This window comes from Lissotriton vulgaris, chromosome 6 (assembly GCF_964263255.1).
Source record: "Lissotriton vulgaris chromosome 6, aLisVul1.2, whole genome shotgun sequence".
In the NCBI taxonomy this organism is placed as follows: Eukaryota; Metazoa; Chordata; class Amphibia; order Caudata; family Salamandridae; genus Lissotriton; species Lissotriton vulgaris.
Genome location: NC_141694.1, coordinates 1,503,996,108 through 1,504,018,487, shown reverse-complemented (window position 1 = coordinate 1,504,018,487; position 22,380 = coordinate 1,503,996,108). Strand labels below are relative to the sequence as shown.

At 47.7% G+C, this 22,380-nt stretch overlaps 1 protein-coding gene across 1 annotated transcript in view; it reads right to left on the bottom strand.

Moving 5' to 3' along the window:
• LOC147709066 (uncharacterized) overlaps window positions 1-22,380 on the bottom strand; it is a 152,147-nt gene that overhangs the window by 62,525 nt on the left and 67,242 nt on the right. The window contains 1 exon segment of the mRNA XM_086927672.1: window positions 14,208-15,071. Within this exon segment, the coding sequence (XP_086783798.1) occupies window positions 14,208-15,071 (864 nt within the window).

The window sequence follows — 22,380 nt, the reverse complement described above, 5'->3', positions numbered from 1 at the left end:
GAGGGGCTGGGTAACAGCCAGATATGCCAGCGAGCAGTCTGGTGATTTCAGTGGAGAGGCGAAGGAGCCTATTCCTAGGGTGAATGTGCTTTTGAGAGGGGGGGGGGGGGACCCTCCAGGCCAGGCAGCAGTGGCCTGTCCCCAGGAGAGCTGGAGGACAGGCGGGAAGCAAGGAGAGTTGCAGTAGAACTAGAGAAAATTAAATTAGCCATGGAGGAGAAAAGGATGATGTTAGAGCATGAGTTCAGGATAAAGGAGCTGTATCAGAGGAGTAGAGCCAGCTCAGATGGTGGCAGCAACCTGTCAAGACAGGCAGAGAGGATTGTGCACATCCCTGCGAATGTAGGCAAAGAATTCAAGAAGGGGGGTGACATACAAAGGTGGTCTCAGGGTTATGAGGCAGCGATACAAATGAATGGGATCCCTGAGGAGAATTGGGGAGCAGGATTGCGGCATCTCTTCCCAGAAGAAGCAAGGGATACTTTAATAGCTTTGGGTAAGGGGTATCACCTCACCTATCCATGAAGGACGCCCTACTCACTAAGTATGGTATCACTCCTGAAAAGTACAGGAATTTGTTCATGTCCAGTAAGATGTCCAATGCCAACACCTGGTTGGAATGTGTAGATATGTTTTGCAGGTCACTGGGTCAAGGGCAGTAATGTGACAGATTTTCAGGAGCTCTACAATTTGATTGCATGGGAGCACTTGTCTATATTTTGCAGATCTGCGCCAGCACCTAGTTGATAGTAAGCTGACTGACCCCAGAAAGCTTACTATGGAGGGGGACCGCTGGGTGAGTACCAGGGTCCAAAGGAAAGCATATGGGGGAGTCTCAGCCAAAGGTGGGATGGGTCCCCAGCAGAAAAGTGGGGGGGACAAGGGTAAAACACAGGAGTTCTCTAAAGGGCCCCAAACTAACACCCAGGGTAAAGGTTTCCATCCCCCAGGAGATAAGAAACAAGGGGTCTCGTCAGGAAAGTCTGCTGAGACCGGCCACGCAACTGTTTTGAATGTGACCAGGTGGGCCACCGGTGGGCAGTCCACGGTGTTGACTAGTGTAGCGCTTGGGGAGGAGGAGTACCCACAGGAGGGTGGGGACCCTGCAGAAATGACCCTCGTCTCACTAGGGGACAGTGAGATGGTCACAGGAAACCCGATGCCCCTAACACAAAGAAATACAGCACCTGGGTGACCATCAATGGGAAAAGAGTAGAGGCTCTCAGAGATAATGAAGCCAGTGGGACCTCAGTCCGGTGTCACCTGGTCTCTGAGAAAGAGGTAGTCCCAGGGGCATTCCACAAAGTAACTGCAGTGGACAATTCAGAGCGCCAGTGTCTGGTGGCGCAGGTTCCCTTCGAGTGGGGGGGGGTCTCAGGTCCCTTGAGGGTGATTGTGAGCCCCTCTATGCCTGTAGATTGCATGCTAGGTAACGTCCTGGAGCAGTCCTTATGGAGGGATTTTGAGCTCAGGTCTCACTTGGAGATGCTTGGGTTGCCAGAGTGGGCATGCGTGTCCACTCGGTCAATGGCGGTCAGAAAGGGTGATCAAGAGGACTTGGAAACAGAAACAGTGGTCCAAGTCTCTGCCAAGAGAAAGGGCAAGGGGCGCGGAAACCGGCCCCTGATGTTCCCTAGGACCGGGAGGAGGCGGACCTTGAGGGGGACGCCCCGGTGCCTACAGGGGAGCAGGTAGCCGAACTGGGGGACATCTCTGAGCTGACCCATTGGTAGCAAGAAGGGGGTCCCACCAGGGAGGAATTCTACAAGGAGCAGAAAGAGTGCCCTTCTCCAGAGGGTCTGCGGCAGCAGGCTTCAGACCAGGCAGCTAGTGATCAGTCCGGCTCACATTGGATCTACTGGGAGAATGATCTCCTGTACAGTGAGCCTAAGGTCGCTGAGCCTGAGTCAGCCTGTGTGCTGGTGGTGCCCCAGCGCTTAAGGACCTTCCTACTGGGTCTGGCTCATGACGTGCCTTTGGCAGGACATTTGGGGCAGGACAAGACCTTTGACAGGCTTGTCACCCACTTCTTCTGGTCCCAAATGCGAAGGCAGTCAGATGGAGATTGCAGGTCTTGCCAAACTTGACAGTCAAGCGGTAAGAGTGGGAGGAAGGTCAATGCTCCTCTCCAACCTTTTCCTGTGGTTGGAACGCCCCTTGAAAGGTTAGGGATGGACATTGTGGGGCCACTGGATCCCAAGGCAGCCATGGGCAACAGGTACATCCTGGTCTTGGTGGGCCATGCCACCTGGTACCCGGAGGCAATCCTTCTCAGGACAACAACGGTGCCAGTGGTGGGCCGGGCGTTAATGGGGATCTTTTCAAGTGTGGGGTTACCCAGAGAAGTGGTTTCTGACAGGGGGACCAATTTCATATCCCAGTATATGACATCCCAGTGGAAGGAGTGTGGTGTAATCTACATGTTCACCACCCCCTACCACCCACAAGGTAACGGTCTGGTGGAGAGATTCAACCAGACCTTGAAGGGCATGATTAAGGGTTTAACAGAACCCATGATTTGTAAGTTTGACGTCCTCTTGTTGTGCCTTCTCTCTGCATACAGGGAAGTACCACTGAAGTCTCTTGGGTTCAGTCCCTTTGAGCTTCTGTATGGTCACCCTGTGAGAGGACCTCTGAGTTTGGTGAAGGAAGGCTGGGAGGCAGCTCCCAGTAAAACTCCCCAGGATGTGTTCAGTTACATGCTGGCCTTCAGAAACCAAACTGCCTTCTCAGGAAACTTGCTCAGGCTAAGCCAGGAAGAAATGAGGAAGTGGTATGACCACAATGCCACACTGTTCGTATTTCAACCTGGGCAAAAAGTGTGAGACATGGCCCCAGTGGAACCTTGTGCCTTGCATGACAAGTGGACTGGGCCATTTGAGGTTATGGGGCGCAAAAGTGATGTCCCCTACCTGGTAGATTTGCAGGCTCCAAGGAACACTTTGAGGGTCCTCTACGTGAACCGCCTCAAGCCCCACTTCAAGAGGTCCGAAGTGAGCATACTCTTGGCGACAGATGATGGTGTGGAAGAGGAGAGTGAACCTCACCCTGACCTCCTGTCTACCAAGGGGTGCGATGGGTCACTGGAACATGTGATCCTCTCCTATACACTGACTCCAGAGCAGCAGACTGACTGTCACCAGTTGTTGGGACAGCCCCACTGTTCTCCCTGACACCAGGGGTTACTGACTGGTGTACCCATGACGTTGACACTGGTGAAAGCCCTCTTGTGAATCACAAGATTTACAGGTTGACTGACCGGGTCAAGGCCAGCATTAAAGAGGAGGTCTCTAAGATGTTGGCGTTAGGAGTGATCGAAACTTCCAACAGTCTTTGGGCCAGCCCAGTGGTCTTTGTCCCAAAGGCTGCTGCACCCAGTGCCACTCCAGAACTGCGGTTTTGTGTGGACTACCGTGGGCTTAATGCCATCACCAGGACTGACGCACACCCCATCCCCAGAGCAGATGAGCTCATTGATCGTTCGGTAGCTGCCAAGTTCCTCAGCATGTTTGATTTAACATCTTGGTACTGGCAGATTGCCTTAACCGATGAGGCCAGGGAGATGTCAGCATTTTCAATCCCAGAAGTTCATTACCAGTTCCGGGTGATGCCCTTTGGGTTGAAGAATGCCCCTGCCACTTTTCAGAGGTTGGTCAACCTGGTGTTGGCTGGGCTGGAGGATTTCAGTGCCGCCTACCTGGATGACATCGCAGTGTTCGGTTCCAGCTGGGAAGAACACTTGCAGCACCTGGGTGAAGTGTTGAAGGCGCTGCAGAGGACAGGCCTCATGATCAAGGCCTGTAAGTGACAGATCGGGCAGGGTTCAGTGTTGTACTTAGGACACCAGGTAGGAAGCGGCCAGGTGGCACCCATACAACCCAAGATTGACACCATTCTGGCTTGGGAGCCCCCAAAGAACCAGATAGAGGCGATGGCCTTCTTAGGACTCAGAGGGTACTACAGGAGGTTTGTTAAGGGGTATGGCACCATTGTTGCCCCCTTAACAGAGCTGACTTCCAGAAACGAGCCCAAGAAGGTGATCTGGACTGAGTCCTGCCAGAAGACTTTTGATACCCTGAAGGCCGCCATGTGCATGGCACCCGTGTTCAAGGCACCCGACTTCTCCATGGAATTTGTTGTGCAGACTGATGCTTCAGAGCATGGAGTGGGAGCGGTGCTCTCACAACTGAACTAAGTGGGCCTAGACCAGCCTATAGTCTTCCTTAGTCGGAGACTACTCCCCAGGGAACAGAGGTGGAGTGCCATAGAAAGGGAAGCTTTTGCTGTGGTCTGGGCATTGAAGAAGCTGAGACCATACCTGTTTGGGACTCACTTCCGAGTTCAGACAGACCACAGGCCCTTCAGATGGTTGATGCAAATTAGGGGTGAAAATCCAAAACTGCTGAGGTGGTCCATCTCCCTACAGGGAATGGACTTTACGGTGGAAGAACACGCCAATGCAGATGGTCTGTCCAGGTTCTTCTGCCTTAGTGAAGAGAACTCCCAGGAGGGTGGGTAGTTCTCCCTACTTTCAGCTGGAAGGGACATGTGTTAGACCTGGCATCTTTTGGCGTGTTTCCCCTGACAAATGCAAAAAGAACAGTTGATGGACAGAATGCAGAATAATGCCAGTACAGAGATCTGGGCCTAAATCTATAGATTTTTTGTGCTCACCATGCCATTCCAGTTTGGACCTACCATATGCCTCGTGCTCTCCATGCCACTGGAGTCAAACTATCCTGGCTGATGAGGGCTGACAGCCCGAAACCAGTCCTAGGATGCTGGTTTCCAGACCAGGGAGAACCTGGCCTGGCAGTTCAGACTTGACTGTTCCCATTGGCGCAGGGTCAAGACTGATTTGCATATGGCTGGGTCTGAACTGGAATGGCATGTCGAGCAAAGAAATGACGGATTTGGGCCCAGATCTCTATACTTGGGTGAATGTATGACATTGCTCTGCATTCTGTTCATCAATTGTTCTTCTTGCATTTGTCAACCTAAGTGGGACAGGTATGCCCAGACATGGGTCCTGTGCTCTCCATGCCACTGGAGTCAAGCTATCCTGGCTGATGAGGGCTGAAAGCCCGAAACCGGTCCTAGGATGATTGTTTCCAGTCCAGGAAGGACCTGGCCTGGCAGTTCGGGCTGGACTGTTCCCATTGGGCGCAGGTTCAAGACTGATTTGCATATGGTTGGGTCCAAACTTGAATGGCATGGTAAGCAAAAAAACGATGGATTTGGGCCCAGATCTCTGCATTCTGTCCATCAATTGTTCTTCTTGCATTTGTCACCCCAAGTGGGACGGGTATGCCCAGACGTGAGTCCTGTGCTCTCCATGCCACTGGAGTCAAGCTATCCTGGCTAATGAGGTCTGAAAGCCCGAAACCGGTCCTGGGATGCTTGTTTCCAGTCGAGGGAGGACCTGGCCTGGCAGTCGAGCTGGACTGTTTCCATTGGAAGCAGGGTGAAGACTGATTTGCATATGACTGGGTCCAAACTGGAATGGCATGGTGAGCATAAAAACTATGGATTGGGGCCCAGATCTCTGTACTGGGGTAAATGTATGACAGTGTTCTGCATTATGTCCATCAATTGTTCTTTTTGCATTTGCCATGCTAATACTAGCAGGATCATGCAGTCAACTCAATTTTGATGAATTCGTTAATTTCAATGTGAACATTTCAAAGTGTTCTTACAGCAAAAAATGTTCAGTTGTAAATAATAGAAATGTAATTAAACATTGCTCCAAGCATGGATGGATTTCGTCAAATGTAGCAATTTAGCATGGAAAGGGTTTTGTTGGAAGGATAAACAGCACAGTGAAGAAGAGTATACAACTGGTGATGACAAGCACAGGGAATTTTAGGAAGGCACCAAAGTAAACTGTATGGGCTTATAATTACTGTTCTGTGCCACTGGAGTCTCTTTTTAAGTAGCTAAGGAGAGGCTGTCACAAAACTGTCAGAGCTGTGGTTAAGATGGAGTAGGGAGGTGGAATTTGGGGGAATCTGCGAGATGCAAAAAATGAGATGATCAAATTGTCGCCACCGCCACTGAGTCCTTCGGCATCTCGCTGCCACCTCCGCCAATCACGGAACTGTAATTCCCAGCAGCACCTGCGGCGCACACGCCGCCAACGTATCCAGCAAGCGCAAGGAGGCGCTTAAAATTCTCGCAGGGCTCCGGTGTTGTGGGAGCCCTGCTACAATACCGGGGACACTAACTTGGAAGCAACAGTGCTGCCACCGCCACCGCATCCTTCGGCATCTTGCCGCCTCCGCCGCCAATCACGGGACTGCAATTCCCAGTAGCACCAGCGGCGTGCACACAGCCAACGTATCAAGCAAGCGCCAGGAGGCGGGTAAAAGGCTCGCAGGGTTCCCACGTCGCGGGACGCGCGTGGGCAGCGCCGGGCGAAGCCCGGGCCAAAGGCGGGCCCGTCTGTGCCCGTCAGAGACAGTTTGAGGCCGGGCTAGGCCACCCCTTTAAGTCTTTAATCCTCGCATCATACTGGGGATGCATGAGTAAGGAACTGTGATAGTTCAAATACCCAAGGCACTGAATTGAATTCATAGAACGATTCTGATATCAGTGGATACCCACTGAAGCCTGGATCTTGGACTTAGCCTATAATCTAATTTGGAATTAATAGGTACTCACACTTCGCACCTTTTCACCTGTACTCTTTTGCATGCGTCTGCTTGGCCCCCAGCGAGTTTGAAGGCATTGTTCTCAAACCATATATTTACATTTTAACTGTTTTGTAATTAGCTTATTTTAAATTACATCACACATCTGTGAGTTTATCATATTTTTAAGGGCATGCGTGCATTGCTGAACAGCCAACCAGCCTATGTATAAGCTTTTAGGATCATATTTTTGATCTTGTCAGAGTTACGTACCGAAGTATTTTATTTAATTCATTTTGTTCTCTGGATGCCTATGTTGCATTAGTCTTTGGGCGTAAATTTGTATTTGTACTGTGGTGTAGACTTTGTGTTTTTTATATTGTTCACACTTATAGATTATAATGAGTAGACGGAAAGTAATGGCAGGGAAATGTGTGGTTGGAACCTTAGATGCCTTTTTATCAAGGGCTGAATCTGTCCTTAATAACGAAATTATATTAACGGAGCGCAGGTTATCATTGGAGCCCTTTACCTCGCAAGGTAGGCTTTCCCTTACCCCTGCTTTCCCAGATGTCCTGACTGTCCCTAATCACGTTATGCCCCATGAACAGTGGAGTCAACTGCCAGAGGCTGATATTTCACAATTAAATGAAACAATGCCCTCAGTAATTCAAGAGCAGGAACTTAGCCCAGCTAAACATAAATTAGGTTGGGGAAACAGAAAACAAAAGCAAAATCTACCTGTCTTAAGAAAACCAATGTTGTATATAGGAAAAACCAGGGGTCTAGACAACTTGCGCAACCAATGTCAGGGAACCAGGGGGTGACCGTGGCAGAAATACACACCACGGGTGACGCCATGGAGGGTAACCCAATTAACCAGAATCAGATCAATTATGGGGCATTATCTGCCGGCTACTTGGAGGGGGATTTTTGGGGAAGACTAGAAACCATGTTGACTACCCTTTTAGATCCTATCCTACAAAAAATAGGTAGGGTTGAAGCAAGGTTATCTAAATTAGAAATGTTGGTGGCTAACTCTCATCGTGACATTGTTCTAGCAAACCCACAAAAGCCCAAAACTCAAGAGTCTAGTGTAAGAGGTAGAGTGGGGCGGGACAGAGATGAGGAAGCCGATATCGTGATGTTAACACCTAACAGTGGGACACCGGTCATAAGAGGCTTAAGTAGTCGTAAGGCGGCTAACATCGATAATTTAGATTTAAGTCAGCCCACCACTACTAGGACAGGGTCGTCTTTGCCGCAGAAGGATACGAGGCCAGAGGCTGGGTCTTTTTCACCAACAAGTCTACCAACCATTGATCTCCCACCTGAATTCACCCCTTATATAGCAATACTGGGGCATGTCCCTGCCCTGCCCCCGGGGAAGAGTGAAAATTACGGGACCTACTTACTATCCAACTTCCTTGCTGAAACCACAGTCATTTATGGAAAGGCGGCGTGGTACTGAATATAGAGTGCTATTAAATAACAGATTTGATACACTGACAGGCATGGAGGATTGTGACTGACTGCGGGACCCAGTAACTACGGGGGGCAGGTTGCACTACCTCAGGAAGCAAGGGTCGTCAAGGCTGAGTATCCAAGGAGGAGCTCGAACAACTTTGTATCCCGGAACATAGCGGGTTTGGCTGCTAAGCTACGGGACCCCAGATGGATAGCCTATGTGAAGCAATTCCTGATAATCTGCCTACAGGAAACGTGGTCGGTAGAATGTGGCCTCTTCCTGGAAGGCTATAAGGCTTTCTTCGTTCCAGCTAAACCATCGCTGAGGGGGAGACCAGGGGGGGGTTTGGTGATTTACATCTCGGTGGCCGTTGCGTGCTAAGTGCACGTAGGGCCCACCTCACACTCAGGCATTTTAGCCTTAGTGGCACATAAGGGGGCTCTTAGATGGGGACTTGTTAATTTTTACAATTCTATTTCCTCCCCAACTGAGCCTAGTAATATAACTGTCCTGAGTAAATTTATAAACCAATCCCTGAGCCATAGCCTACATAGTCTTATGGTTGCTGGTGATTTTAACGTACATCCCTGTGGCGACCCGCTAATGTCCTGTATCCTTGAGATGGGCTGTCCCCGAATGTTCGGCTTCCACTTTGAGCATACAGTTGCAGGGGAGCGGTTAAATGCCTTGATTAACGATTTAGACCTGACACCCACTATGGCTATAACGGACCCTTGCATTAACTTCATGGTGCCTACGTTCAAGGGACACGGGAATGGGTCTTTTATTGATTTTGTTTTAATATCATCCTCAATGCAATCCTTTGTAGGCACTTTTTCAATCACTGAGAGCGAATTCCGTGATCATAATCCTTTATCATTTCACCTGACAGGTCCTCTGGCTGAAAAATCGGGGTAGCCCCTAGGCTGGGTTTACTGCGATCAACTGATGGAACCCACAGATTAAGATGGTCGCAAGTAACCCAATAAATACTCTTTAACAATATAAAAACTGCCTGAGCAGACAAATTAGCCCTTTGTACACTGGAAATACACTCGCCAAAAGAGGTTCTAGGAGCCTTTAAGGCTATTACTGAAAAGGCGACGGGCTGCTATCTGTTCCAGTTAAGAGACAAACACAGGTGGGTCCTAGATAGTTTGATTGCCACTGCTCCAAAGCAGCTAGGAGGCTGAAGGAAGTCTTGTCAACCAAACCCAGAATACAAGCTGATGTTTCCACGTGTCGCAGGGAAAACAAGTCGGCCTTAGTGTAACGAAAGGGAGCACTGAAGGACGAAGCATGGGGGGAGCTGCCGGACCCCGGCACTCTTAGAAACAGTTCGAAGTTTTGGAAGTTGGTAAACAAACCATTATTTGATCAGGAAGGGGGAGGTGGCCTTGAATGTTATATACCTATGGAGGAATGGGAATCCCATTATGAGCTTATGTTTGACTGTCCCCTGAACAAAATGACATGATACAATCTGGCCCTGAGGTAGCGGTAATAAGATTCGAGGGGTGAAATACTGGAAGGTATATCCGGCCTTACTGCTGGCAAAGCACCCGGCCCTGATGGAATCCCTCCAGATCTTTTTAAGTCTGACCCCTCCTTCTGGGCGCCGATACTGGAGTCTGTTTTTAATGCAGCACAGTACGGCTGCCCTCAGTCGTGGGCAACCTCCACCATAGTTCCCATTTTAAAAAAAGGTGACAAAAGCAGTCCACACTGCTATAGACCCATCTCGCTCTTAGACTCTGTGGTACAAGTGGTGGGCGGGTCCTGCTTCAGAGACTTTCATCATGGGCAGAGGATAACAAGATTCTGTTTGAGGTCCAGTATGGGTTTTGTCAGGGTCGATCTACCATTGCCCAGTGTCTTAATCTTTTTCTGATACTGAGCAAGTACACCGTGGCTCGTCCGGGGACCATTCACCTTGCCTTCATGGACCTGTCATCAGCTTTTGACTGTGTTAACAGGAATAAGCTCTGGCAGTCCATGAGGGCAATGGGAATGGAAAATGGTGTTGTAAACTTCTTAGAGGGCCTGCACAGGTCCACAAAAGCTAATGTTAGGTTCCCCCAGGATTTGAGTGTTATGAGGGACTTTAATATTAAAAAGGGAGTCCGGCAAGGATGTATTTTGGCTCCCTTCTTGTTCAATCTTTATATTAATGAATTAGATAGCGTCTTGAGGGCGGTAGGGGCTGACTACCCCAGAGTAGGACGGTGAGGGATCCCCGTCCTGTTATATGCGGACGATGCCATCCTCATATCCAGGACTGAAAGGGGACTACAATCACTTTTAACCTCCTTCTCTGCATTTATCTCAGACAGGGAGTTGACAATTAACAACAGCAAATCATATGTCATTCAAGTGTGGCACCCTCCAAAAAAGAATTACCAATTTAAAGTTGGAGATCCAAAGATTCCCCTCACTAACACGTTTTCATATTTAGGGGTCCTCTTCGACAATAAGCTTAATTGGGGTCACCTTATATTGAAAAAAAAGGGGGATGTTGCGAGGGTGAATGCAGCAATATTTAATTTTGCCTCCAAATTAGGAAAGAAACCCACTGGAGCTTTGCTGCAAGTTTACCAGGCTAAATCCCTGGCCATAGCTTCCTATGGCAGCGAAATATGGGAACATAATGCGGGAGACTCCTTACAAAAAGCGGAGAATGATTTCATTAAACGTCTATTGTGTCTCCCACGTGGCACATCTAATTTAGATGCCCATGAGGAACTGGGGTTTCAGTTTGTTAGTGATGTACTTTCCTTGCGACCCCTGACCTGTTGGTTAAAATTGTGGCTGAATCCAGACCTCCCCCTGACTCATTTGATCCTAAAAGACTGCATGACTATGGACAACTCAGCCGCAATTCCGTGGCTGAATTATGTTATGAAAAGTCTTGCAAGTTTAGGGCGGGGGACTTATTCGCCAACCCTGATTGTATTAATAAGGGAGATGTGGAGGTAATTAAATCTGCCTTTCTATTAGAAAGGAAATTGGCCAGGGAAGTCAAGGAGGTACAGAAACCTAGCATGCGGACATATATTATGTTGAAAACAACCCCAAGAGCAGAGCCATATCTTATGGGTTCATTGTCTACGCACAAGAAATTTTTATTAACTAGGTTTCGCATTAACCTTTTTCACTGGTGCTTGCTAGACCCAAATGTTTTATTTATAATAAAGTGGCAGCTCCCAGCGGCTGCGACGGAAAATCGACGCAGGATATGCTGCATTTTATGTTTTTATGTCGACTGTATGAATTCCCCCGTAAACGCTATCTGGTCCCTCTTTTAATAAGACTTCATTTTGGGCAGGTTCGACCCGCATTGATGTACTTACAATCATTGAAGGAGGATTGTCTATCCTTTATTGTGGGATTTTTAAAAGCAACTGTTAATTATAGAAAGTACATGGATTTGTAATGAACTTTCCTCAGGTCTTTTTAATTATTTATTTATTGGATGCTGCTATGGATATCGCTCGATTTGAGATGATCACAGGGAAAGAAGAGGGCGAGTGGATCGCTGTCAAATAGCCTAAAAGGGTAATGCAAAGGATTAAGCACATCTTGGGTGCAGTCAGATAGGCTGAAGGCAGGAATAATGTGGTGGGACATAGTGGAGACATTTGGGACACTGCACGGCTGTGCACAATAAAGTACCAGAGTATATGGAAGAGAAGTAAGGGGGTTGGGAAGCAGTGTTAATTCTAGTTATAGGTGCAGTTAGAGATGCATCAGAGACTTCCAGCCGAAGGAAGATGGAGAGGAGATGTACATGTACATGGTGGTGAAATGATTTTATGAAATTGAATGTGCAAAACATACCATGTTGTGTCATGAAAGAACACATGATTCTGTTTGCCGCCATATTTTGCTTTGTGCATTACTTGCTACCAGATTCTTGGGATGGTGATGTATCACAACCAAGTTTTTTTAAAGTTCTGTAACGTTCTTCTTGTGCAGCATCATTCTGAATTGTAGTAAGTCATACTGGACTATGGAAAACTGGGGCTACTGACAGATGCTCCCAGCGCTCGTTAGGTAGAGACCGTTAGTGGTTCTGCACTATTTATGCTCATCAGTAAAGAACTTAATCCAAAAACTAGGCTTGCAGTATTCTTAACAATAATTTAAATTTGAATGGTTTGATGTACGACCGACTGCTACATTATTTTTGGATTCTACAAGGGGAAAGCAGATCGAATATAAGTCACACAAATCAACTGCATCTTAACTTCAATAATAAGTTCACTTAAAACAGCTGTAAATCTCCTCAAGGGTGGTAAGTAAGCCTACACATTTTAAAGATTTACAAAAGTTTCCCTCACTCACAAAACTCAAGGCATACATGTAGGCTGCTCCGAGGACTAGAACCTACGTACAGTAATGGTGAGTCCTTGTGCAATTTCACACAATTACTGCATCACCTCCACCTGGATCTTTCAGGTGTGATCTAGAAACGTTGACAAACGCATTCGCATGTTTGTTAATAACGGAAAAGACTGTGTGGATTTTGAGCTCATTGATATTGCTGATCACAGGGGTTACTGAAATGATGTGGTAGGGAATAACCAAATTGTGTAATAGGGTTGACTAAACTATATGGGAAAAAAACACAAATTATGCGGTGTAACAGCACATTTTCTCGCAGTATTACTTCACCATTTTGCCATTTTTACACGTTAACACTCTACGGGCAAAGGTTTCACCTCATTAATGACAGTTAACAACTAAATAAAGCTGCCTGGTGGAAAAGACATAAACAGTAATATTTTAACCTGTAGTTACAAGACTGACATTTTAAAATGGGTGCTGGGCTCTTCTTTTAGTAATCCTCACTTAAAAAAAAAAAATCCACAACCGGTTGTTAAGAATTCTTCAAGATGAAACTAGGGCACTTCACTAGGCACTTAACTAAAAAGAAACACATGAGTAAAGCCTGTGCTTCTGTTCTGTTGACTCATCGAATCTGTTTGGAATTCGTCGTTTTGAGGGGCAGACCATTATTTACATTATCTGCCCCTTTGCACCTCAGCTGTGTGCCTCAATACTTTGGTGGGTCATTCTGATGGCGGTCGGACCTCATTCGATGGCTCATCAGATGCTGTCCGACTGATGTCTTACAATGCGTGCGGGCGGAGGGTCAGTCCAATGCTTTCCAACGGGCTCAAGGAGCTTGTCGGACCAGCAGAGGGTCAGTGTCTTCCCAGGCACCGCCAAAGGGATTACAGTGCCCCTTTCTGCCTGCCCTTTTATGGCAGTTCCCCTCCATGAAAAGGCAGGCGGAAAGTGACTTTGGGGGTCCCTAGTGGGACCCCTTTCCCCCGGCCCTCCGCTATGGGGCCTCGGGGGCACCTATAGTGCTCCCGCAAAACATCCCGCCACCATGTGGCAGGCACTGCATGGTGCCGGCCACACTGTGCAGGTATGTTTTTAAAGTGTATATTTTCTATTGCAGCTTGCAACAATAGAAAATATACACTTTGCGACCTCCATGAAGGCGGTCGCATTGTATTTTCCCTTGTCGGGCCGTCCCTCTTTCGTAACAATACCCTAAGTGTAAATTGTGCATGGGAAATACTTTTGCGAATTTTCCAAAACAACACTTAGGTAGGGGCGTAGCTTCAGGGGGGTTGTTTGGGGAGCTACATCTGCCTAAAAAATGATTTCAGTCGGTATGGTGAAGTGTCTGTCGGATTTCACCTGAGATTTCTACAGGCCCACACTGACAAAAACAAACTCTCTCACTCACTTTCGTCTCTGTTTTGAAGGCTTTAAAAATGTTGATTAGTATGAAAAGAAAAAAAAATGTGTTTTAAGTGCCCCTTAAAACCCACCCTCCTGTCTCTTTTCACTGCCCTTTAAACTCCCCTCATGTCTGACTCCTCATATAATTTGTTTTAAAATGATACCTCAGCGTGATTTTTGGAAATTTTGAAGCCCACACCCCCCAATCTTATTGTCATAGCTACACCCTGCACCTAGGCAATTCAGAGTCATTTAAAGTCCCTGTGGTTGCCCCATTTCACCAAAAAACAAGCAGAAAAAATGAATGTGTAAAGGCAAGAAATAATATATTTATGATAAGTTGAGCTTACCTGGTGTGAATCTTGAGCTGAGAGGGCTGTGCAAATCCCGAATGGCAAATGCTGCATACATAGGGCTTCTCTCCAGTATGTGTCCTCATGTGGAACACTAGGGCAGTTCTAGAGCTCAGTATCTTGCCACAGACAGAGCAAAGAGGACGCTTCACGCGCCCTTCGTGCTTCCGCATGTAGTGGGTCCTGACGTCCCTCTTTCTTTTGAAAGTAGCACTGCAGAGGGAGCATGCAAACTGCCTCTCTTCTGTGTGCACACACGCTTTGTGTTCTTTCCAGCTGTTGTATGTGGCAAAGGATTTGCTGCACACATCACAGTGATAGACTTTTCCAGGTAAGCACTGATGAACGTCCTTGCAGTGATCCACGTAATGTTTTCGAGAAGCAAACTCCTTTTCACACCTATCACATTTGATAATGTAGGATGACCTCTTCGCGACTGCTCTGTCACCATTTTTATTTACGTTGAAGTCCTCATCGGAATCAATGTCGTCTTCATCCTTCTCATTCAAAACATCATTGTCATAACAGTCATTGCTATCGTCAATTCCAACTTCTTCATCTTCAGAACAAACAGTATCTTCTTCATTCTCCTCACAGCGCAGGACACTTAATTTATCTTCGTCTTCTTCTTCCTTGTCCTCCATATCGTCCGCACTGTATTCATTTTCCTCTTGAGGTCCTTTGCCATTTCCGACTTTTACTTCAGAGGAGAGTGCAGGGTTTACCGTTTCGTATGCAGATGCTGCTGACCCGGAAATGTCTGTCTGACCCCTGCATTCAGGACTACTTCGATTATTTACATCATGGTCCTCGGTTAACACTGCTTTACAGTGATACCTCTGGTCCTGTATTTCAACTTTTCTACAAAAATAGCAAATCAACAACATATTAAAAGTTCTAGGTACAGTGTTAATAAAAACATTTTAAGAAGGCAAGAATTAAGTATTGCTTGTATTTTCATAAGTAACTCAGATGCCCTCACAATGTTTAATCTCATGGGCAAAGAAAAGAAAGGATTTTTTTGTGTATTATGAGCAAAAAAAGGACAACGTTTTTTTCATGGTCGATCCCCTACACTTGTTAAACTGGTTCTTTCTCATTACCCACCTGGGAGGAGCGGGGGTATCTGTGCCACCTAGCAGTGACAGGAAACTGCTTGCACGGCTATTTTAATGTAGAGGCTTGCTCGCCAGCAGAGCATAAACATACATAAAAGCTATGAAGATGTGCTTAGGTGTGCCCACGCTGGCTGCCTTCAATTAAAAAATAAAGATTGGCGCCAATAGGTGTGTTTTGATTGAACTGTGGCTATTTTATCGGTATCAGGTGGTTGATAATGGTAAAGAGCCTATGGACTATGTGTAACAGGATCAGCCTAACCATAACTCTGTCCTACTCCTAGTTCCTGACACTTTCTCATTCTCAAAAACAACAAAGGAGCGTCATGTAAAAAGGAGGAATGACTACAGGTTTGAAGCAACACAAAGTGAATTTACTCTATTTGTTTGAAGGAAAACCCTTGTTGGTTTTTTGAAAGCCCTCACTCACCGACCTGGTCGGTGACATGTTTCATCATCGGGCCCCACCAGGAATGGCCGAATGCAACGCCAGAATTACTGCGGAGCTGGTATCGTGATTGTGAGGTGATGGATAAAATGGCCAATTGTGTCGAAAAAAATGATTTTATTGGTTTCGCCAAGTGGTCAGGTTAAAAAAGATGTGGAAGATAACGGACACAGATTAAAGGTCCACTGTTATCCCGGTGAAAAAAGCGGTCAACATGTTTCAGCCTATGTGACAAGTTCTATCAGGCATTCATCAGGACCAGTGAGTGTGAGTATTTACAGTGGTGTGTGTAATGGCCTCGGCAGTATGAGCGCGCTAAGGCCCACCCTACCAAAGGACAGTTATGAAAATTTTTTGATTATGCAAGTTATGTACATCAGATTCCCTTGGGAGTGGAACCGAGTTTATTGAGAGTGCTCAGTTTGCAGCACATCATGGGTCTCGGGGAGGGGGGGGGGGGGGGTGATAGCTATTAGGCACACCGCCCTGGAAGCTAGGCACCCGCTCGGTACCTAGAAGCGCCCTCGTCAGCCGGACCCCGAGGAACTTTCTCATTCTCAACATTTGTAAAGATTCCACAGCCAATGACAACAGAAATGCAGCACAAGAAAAGGGAGCATTGGCAAGCTTAAGCATAGAGGTTTAACAGACTTTTCTTACCAACTCCTGCATCGCTCCAACAGGAGCAGTGTCGCAGAACGGGAAACAGCCCGAACAACGAATCCTTAACAACGTGTGTATTAAACAACGAATCCTTTACCAGAACCACAACCTAATTAACCACTACTGTACACGAACCACGACCACCTGAACCATGACTTACTAAAACAGAAGTAAGTGTCAAAATGTTAATAATTAATCTTAAATGCAAGTGCATAATAATTTGGAACAGGATGTTGATTTTTAAACCATAGATAATTGTTAAAATGTTAATAATTAATCTTAAATGCAATTGCAATAATAACAAAAACATTTGGAACGGGATGTTGATTTATGAATATATTTAATAATTTAAGAATGTGTATTCTTATTTTAAAATGCACATTTCATGATTTTAATTACGATGTAGAAATTAAATATTCATTTATTTTAATTTAGCGTGTTAGGCCAGTAGATGGCACTGTTGGTTTGTTTTTCAGCGATTTGATTAAGATCAGGCCTCGATGCGACTGATCTCTTTAGTTGTTGAGTTGAAAAAAGACATCAATCAATCAATCAGTGACACTTATATAGCGCGCTAACTACCCGTAGGGTCTCAAGGCGCTGGGGGGGGCGGGGGGTGCCGCTACTGCTCGAACAGCCAGGTCTTCAGCTTCTTCCTGAAGGAGAGGTGGTCTTGGGTCAGGCGCAGGTCGGGAGGGAGGGAGTTCCAGGTCTTGGCGGCCAGGTAGGAGAAGGACCTTCCTCCCGTAGTCGCTCTTCGGATGCGGGGGACGGCGGCGAGGGCGTGGTTGGCTGATCGGAGGTGGCGTTTGGGAGCGTAGAAGTTGATTCGGCTGTTGAGGTAGCTCGGGCCCTGGTCGTGTAGGGCTTTGTGTGCGTGGGTGAGGAGGGGGAAGGTGATTCTTTTGTTGACGGGGAGCCAGTGAAGGTCTCTCAGATGTCCGGTGATGTGGCTGGTTCGTGGGATGTCGAGGATGAGTCTGGCTGAGGCGTTCTGGATCCGCTGGAGTCTCTTCTGGAGCTTGGCGGTGGTACCGGCGTAGAGGGCGTTGCCGTAGTCCAGTCGGCTGGTGACGAGGGCCTGGGTGACGGTCTTCCTGGTCTCGGAGGGGATCCACCAGAAGATCTTTCGTAGCATGCGTAGGATGTTGAAGCACGCCGAGGAGACGTTGTTGACTTGCCTGGTCATGGAGAGGGAGGAGTCCAGGATGAAGCCCAGGTTGCGTGCATGGTCTGTCGGTTTGGGTGCGGTGCCCAGGGCGGGAGGCCACCAGGAGTCGTCCCAGGCGGAGGGTGAAGAGCCCAGGATGAGGACCTCCGTCTTGTCAGAGTTCAGTTTCAGGCGGCTGGTCGTCATCCACTCGGCTACCTCTTTCATCCCTTCGTGCAGGTTGGCTCTGGCGGAGGCGGGGTCGTTGGTCAGGGAGAGGATCAGCTGGGTGTCGTCGGCGTAGGAGATTATGCTGAGGTTGTGTTTGCGTACGATGGCCGCGAGGGGGCTCATGTAGACGTTGAAGAGGGTGGGGCTCAGAGATGACCCTTGAGGGACGCCGCAGATGACTTCGGAGGCCTCTGACTTGTACGGTGGTAGGCGGACTCTCTGTGTTCTTCCGTCGAGGAAGGAGATGATCCATTCCAGCGCCTTGTCCTGGATTCCGACGTTGCTGAGGCGCTGTACTAGGGTGCGGTGGCAGACAGTGTTGAATGCCGCGGAGAGGTCTAGGAGGATGAGGACCGCTGTTTCTCCATTGTCCATCAGGGCTCGGATGTCATCGGTGGCGGCGATGAGGGCGGTCTCGGTGCTGTGATTGGCTCGGAAGCCTGACTGTGAGGGGTCGAGGGATCCGTTCGTCTCGAGGAAGGCGGCCATCTGCTTGTTGACGGTCTTCTCGATGACTTTGGCTGGAAACGGGAGGAGCGAGATGGGGCGGTAGTTCTTGAGTTCGGTGGGGTCCGCTGTTGGTTTCTTGAGGAGAGCGCTGAGTTCGGCGTGTTTCCAGCTCTCAGGGAAGGTGGCGGTGTCGAAGGAGGTGTTGATGATGTCCCGCAGGTGGGGTGCGATGACAGCGTCGGCCTTGTTGAAGACGTGGTGAGGGCAGGGGTCGGTCGGTGATCCGGAGTGGATGGAGTTCATTGTGCGTATGGTGTCTTCGGTGCTGATCGGGGTCCAGGCGTGGAGGGTGGTGGTGGGGGGTGGTTGTTCGGTCATGGTGTGCGTTGGTTGGTTGTTGAAGCTGTTGTGTATGTCCGCGATCTTGTTGTGGAAGTATGAAGCGAGGGAGTTGCAGAGGTCTTGCGATGGGGTGATGTCGTTGTTTCCTGCGCTGGGGTTGGAGAGCTCTTTCACGATGTTGAAGAGCTCCTTGCAGTTGTGTGCGTTGTTGTCCAACCGGTCCTTGAATGCTGTTTTCTTGGCGGCGCGGATAAGCTGGTGGTGCTTCCGGGTGGCAAGCTTGAGGGAGGTCCTGTTGTCCGGTGTAGGTTCCCTTCTCCAGACTTTCTCGAGGGCTCGGCAGTTCTTCTTGGAGCTCTTGAGTTCGTCGGTGAACCACGGGGCTTTCTTGCTGCTGGGTCTGCTGGGCGGGGTCCTCAGCGGGGTGAGCTCGTCCGCGCAGTTGCTGATCCACTTCGTGAGGTTGTCGGCGGCCTGGCTGGGGTTCGCTGAGCTGGCAGGAGGGTGCTGGCTCAGGGAGGTGGCGAGCTGGTCTGCTGTGATCTTGTTCCAGCTTCTGCAGGCGGCCTGTTGCTGGTGGTGGTGGGTCGTCGTTCTCTTGAAGGTGAAGTGGACGCAGCTGTGGTCCGTCCATTGAAGCTCTGTGGCGTGGCTGAAGTCGATGTCTGGGCTGGAGGAGAAGACTGCGTCCAGTGTGTGTCGCAGTCAAATACAGCAGTTTGTGCAGGGACATCCATTAGACGAGAGTTAAAAATACCATCTGAAAAATAGGAGGCTGAATATGACTTAGTGTCAGCTGTGAAAATTTAATACGCCGTAAACCCTGATTCAGTCTGGCTGACCACATTTCAAAGCACCTCTGAAATAGAAGGAGAGGGGGATTTTGTGAAACACCCAAGACAACAGTTTTTATCAAAAAAAGGATGGTTGAGAAAAACTGTGAGCAAAGTTTAATCGTAGTCATTGACAGCGCTTCATTGGACATCAAATAGTGATAACCAAATTCCATATACGCATGTCTCAGCTTTAGGAAAAGCAGTACTTCAATATTGCATTCGGTCTGTATTTCTCTTTTCACTGAACTGTTGATTCTTTCATTGAAGCAAGAGTTAAAAGTTACAATCTTCCACAGGCTGTTTCGAATGACCCCTTGACTGGTAGATTCCGGTAATATGACAAATTATTCATTTTCGTGGTTAAGTAATTCGTTTTTGAGTACGTAGTGGTTTGGCTTCGGTAGTGGTTTAGGCATTCGTTGTTTAAGTTGTAGTTGTTTAGCCATACAACCTCGCAGAACGTTAGTAGGGGTCGCCCACATAGCTAGCTACCATATTCCGCAGACAGGCACAAGCCTGGAGAAGCCCTAAACACTGCCAAACGTCTCGGTAGTGTGCCCTAATGCCAGTTGGGGGCGAGGCTTGATGAAGAGGGTAGGAATGAGCCATGTGTGACATTTATTTTTTCCAAGAAATTATCAATTAAAGAAGGCACGTGATAAGACATCAATCTGTTTCATTTTGTACAACTTTTTCACATTACTCTTTAACCTGGCTTCTTTTAAATCCAATAATATTCAAGAACAGTTACCTAAATTCAAACTGGGGGAACACAATTGTGAAAAATAAATCTTTGACAAGCTAATATAATTTCACTAGACAGTTTTACTTTTGGATGTTCACCAAAAGCTTAAATTTCAACCAGGTTTAAAAGAAAAGCAGTCCCCTAGATTTAAATGTTCTAAAACGTTTTCCATCTGCAGCCTGTAACATTGTTGCAGGTTTCATTGGCCTCATTTTTTGTCTTTCAATTATTTTCACAATTGCTTTATAGACCAGTACTTCCAAAATGTTTTAAAACCATGACCTATTTTTTGGATTGGCAAACATTGGTGACACACCTAGCTTTAACAGATATGAGGCATGGAGATTTTTCAATGTAATAGTAGACACGGCTTCAAAAGGCCATAAATTACGAAAATAGCATGCGTTCCTCTCTAACAACAATTGTTTATGAATGTCAAGACCTTGACAACACCCTTCTTAATGTCTTTATTGGACTGTAGCCAAGATATTGATCTTCCCTTAAAAGTGGCAGATGGTGGGCTGCACTGATGCTCTAACAGTTTTCAGAGTGGGTGTAAGAAATTGGGTTGTTGGTTGACTGGGGTGTGAGCTCTTGTCAAGCAGCAACACCACAATCCTAGTCATGGCGAGGCACAAGCCAACCCTAAATTAACCTGGGCTCAACAACCTGGTAGCTTGGCAGAAAGCAGTCAAGCTACCCACACCAAGGTAGAATACACCAAACAAGACCAAAACCACAAAAATCCAATCAGTAGTTCAGTTCAGTAGTTCACAAGTTGAGGCCAACTGTGATGGGGCATGGGCAGGCTACAGGGACTCAGTTAGGCCACTGAACAAATTCCCTTGAATCCTGGCATGTGCTGCGAGGATCCGCATTGAACATGCGTCGCACACCTGAAGCGATGAGTCGGTTCCCAGTTGCAGAGAGGTTGCGATGCAAGCTCCTGCATCATCATTGAGGATCCTGTTGATGAGGGCGTGAGATGTTAAGTCCGGCGTCAAGGATGCATTGCACAGTTGGGGTGATGCGTTGGGTCTGAGGAGCTGCGAGGCTGCAATGCAGATTACGGCATTGTTATCAAGGCTGCTGTCAATGAGCGATGTGAGTGCCAGCGACGATTCCGATGCGGATACTATACGATGCAAATTTTTGTGGCAGTCCGATCCATGTAGCAGTGGTGATGCATTGGTTCTACTCGAGGTTGCGGCGTGCAACAGAGAAGAGGAGTCAGTTACGCTGCATCCACACAGGCTGGCAGAGCTCTTAGGCCCATGTTCAGGGGTCCAGGTCTGTGGCGGCCACACTTGTCAGGATAGGCTTACAAATGGCAGAGTCCAGGTGCTAGGGTCAATGTTGTTCGAGTCTTATGTTCCTGAGGCTCTTCAAGAGGCCAGCCAAGTACCCCTTGGAGTCAATCTGGGGGTCTTGGGCTCAACAAATGAAGGTCCAGTCCTTCTCACCCAGGCAAGCGGGCAACAGGTCGGCACAGCAAGGTAGCAGTCCAGCAGAGTGGCAGTCTTTTAAGCAACACAGCAGTCATTCTTACTGGCATATCACAGTCACATGGAGTATCACAGATCAAAAAGTGTACTGAAGAGTTGGTGTCGGAGGTCTAGTTCGTTTTTATACCCAGTTGTGCTTTTGAAGTGGGGGAGAACCTTTTAGAGGCATACCTTTGAAGTGCAGAGGTGCCCTGCCTTCCTTGCCCTTGTTCAAGACTAACTACAGGGGGTATGCAGTCCTTTCAGTGGAGGGAGTATGCAGACTAACTATTCAAGTGTAAGAAGGGCTGTCCCCAGCTCCTCCCTCCCATCCTGCCAGTAATGGCCCATACAGTCACACCTGAGCTCCCCGTTGTGTGTGGCTGTCTAGGAGGAATACTCAAAGCCCAACTGTTAACCACAACCAGTCAGGTGACCTAGAGACACGCTGCAGTCACCAAATGGTTAAGGCAGGATAGTGACAGATTTCTAAAAGTGGCGTGCGTCATGGGCACACATCACCACGCAAGCATTTACCTATGAAACAGTGCATACACCATTTTTTTAAAAATATACTGACACAACAAAGATCAATACAAAACAAGCATTGGAAATGCAATAGGTCTCGCACCATTAGAGTTAGTGCTTTTAGAATTGTTTATGGGTTTTTTTTGTAAATGTTTAGCATTTTTGTTTCCTGTAG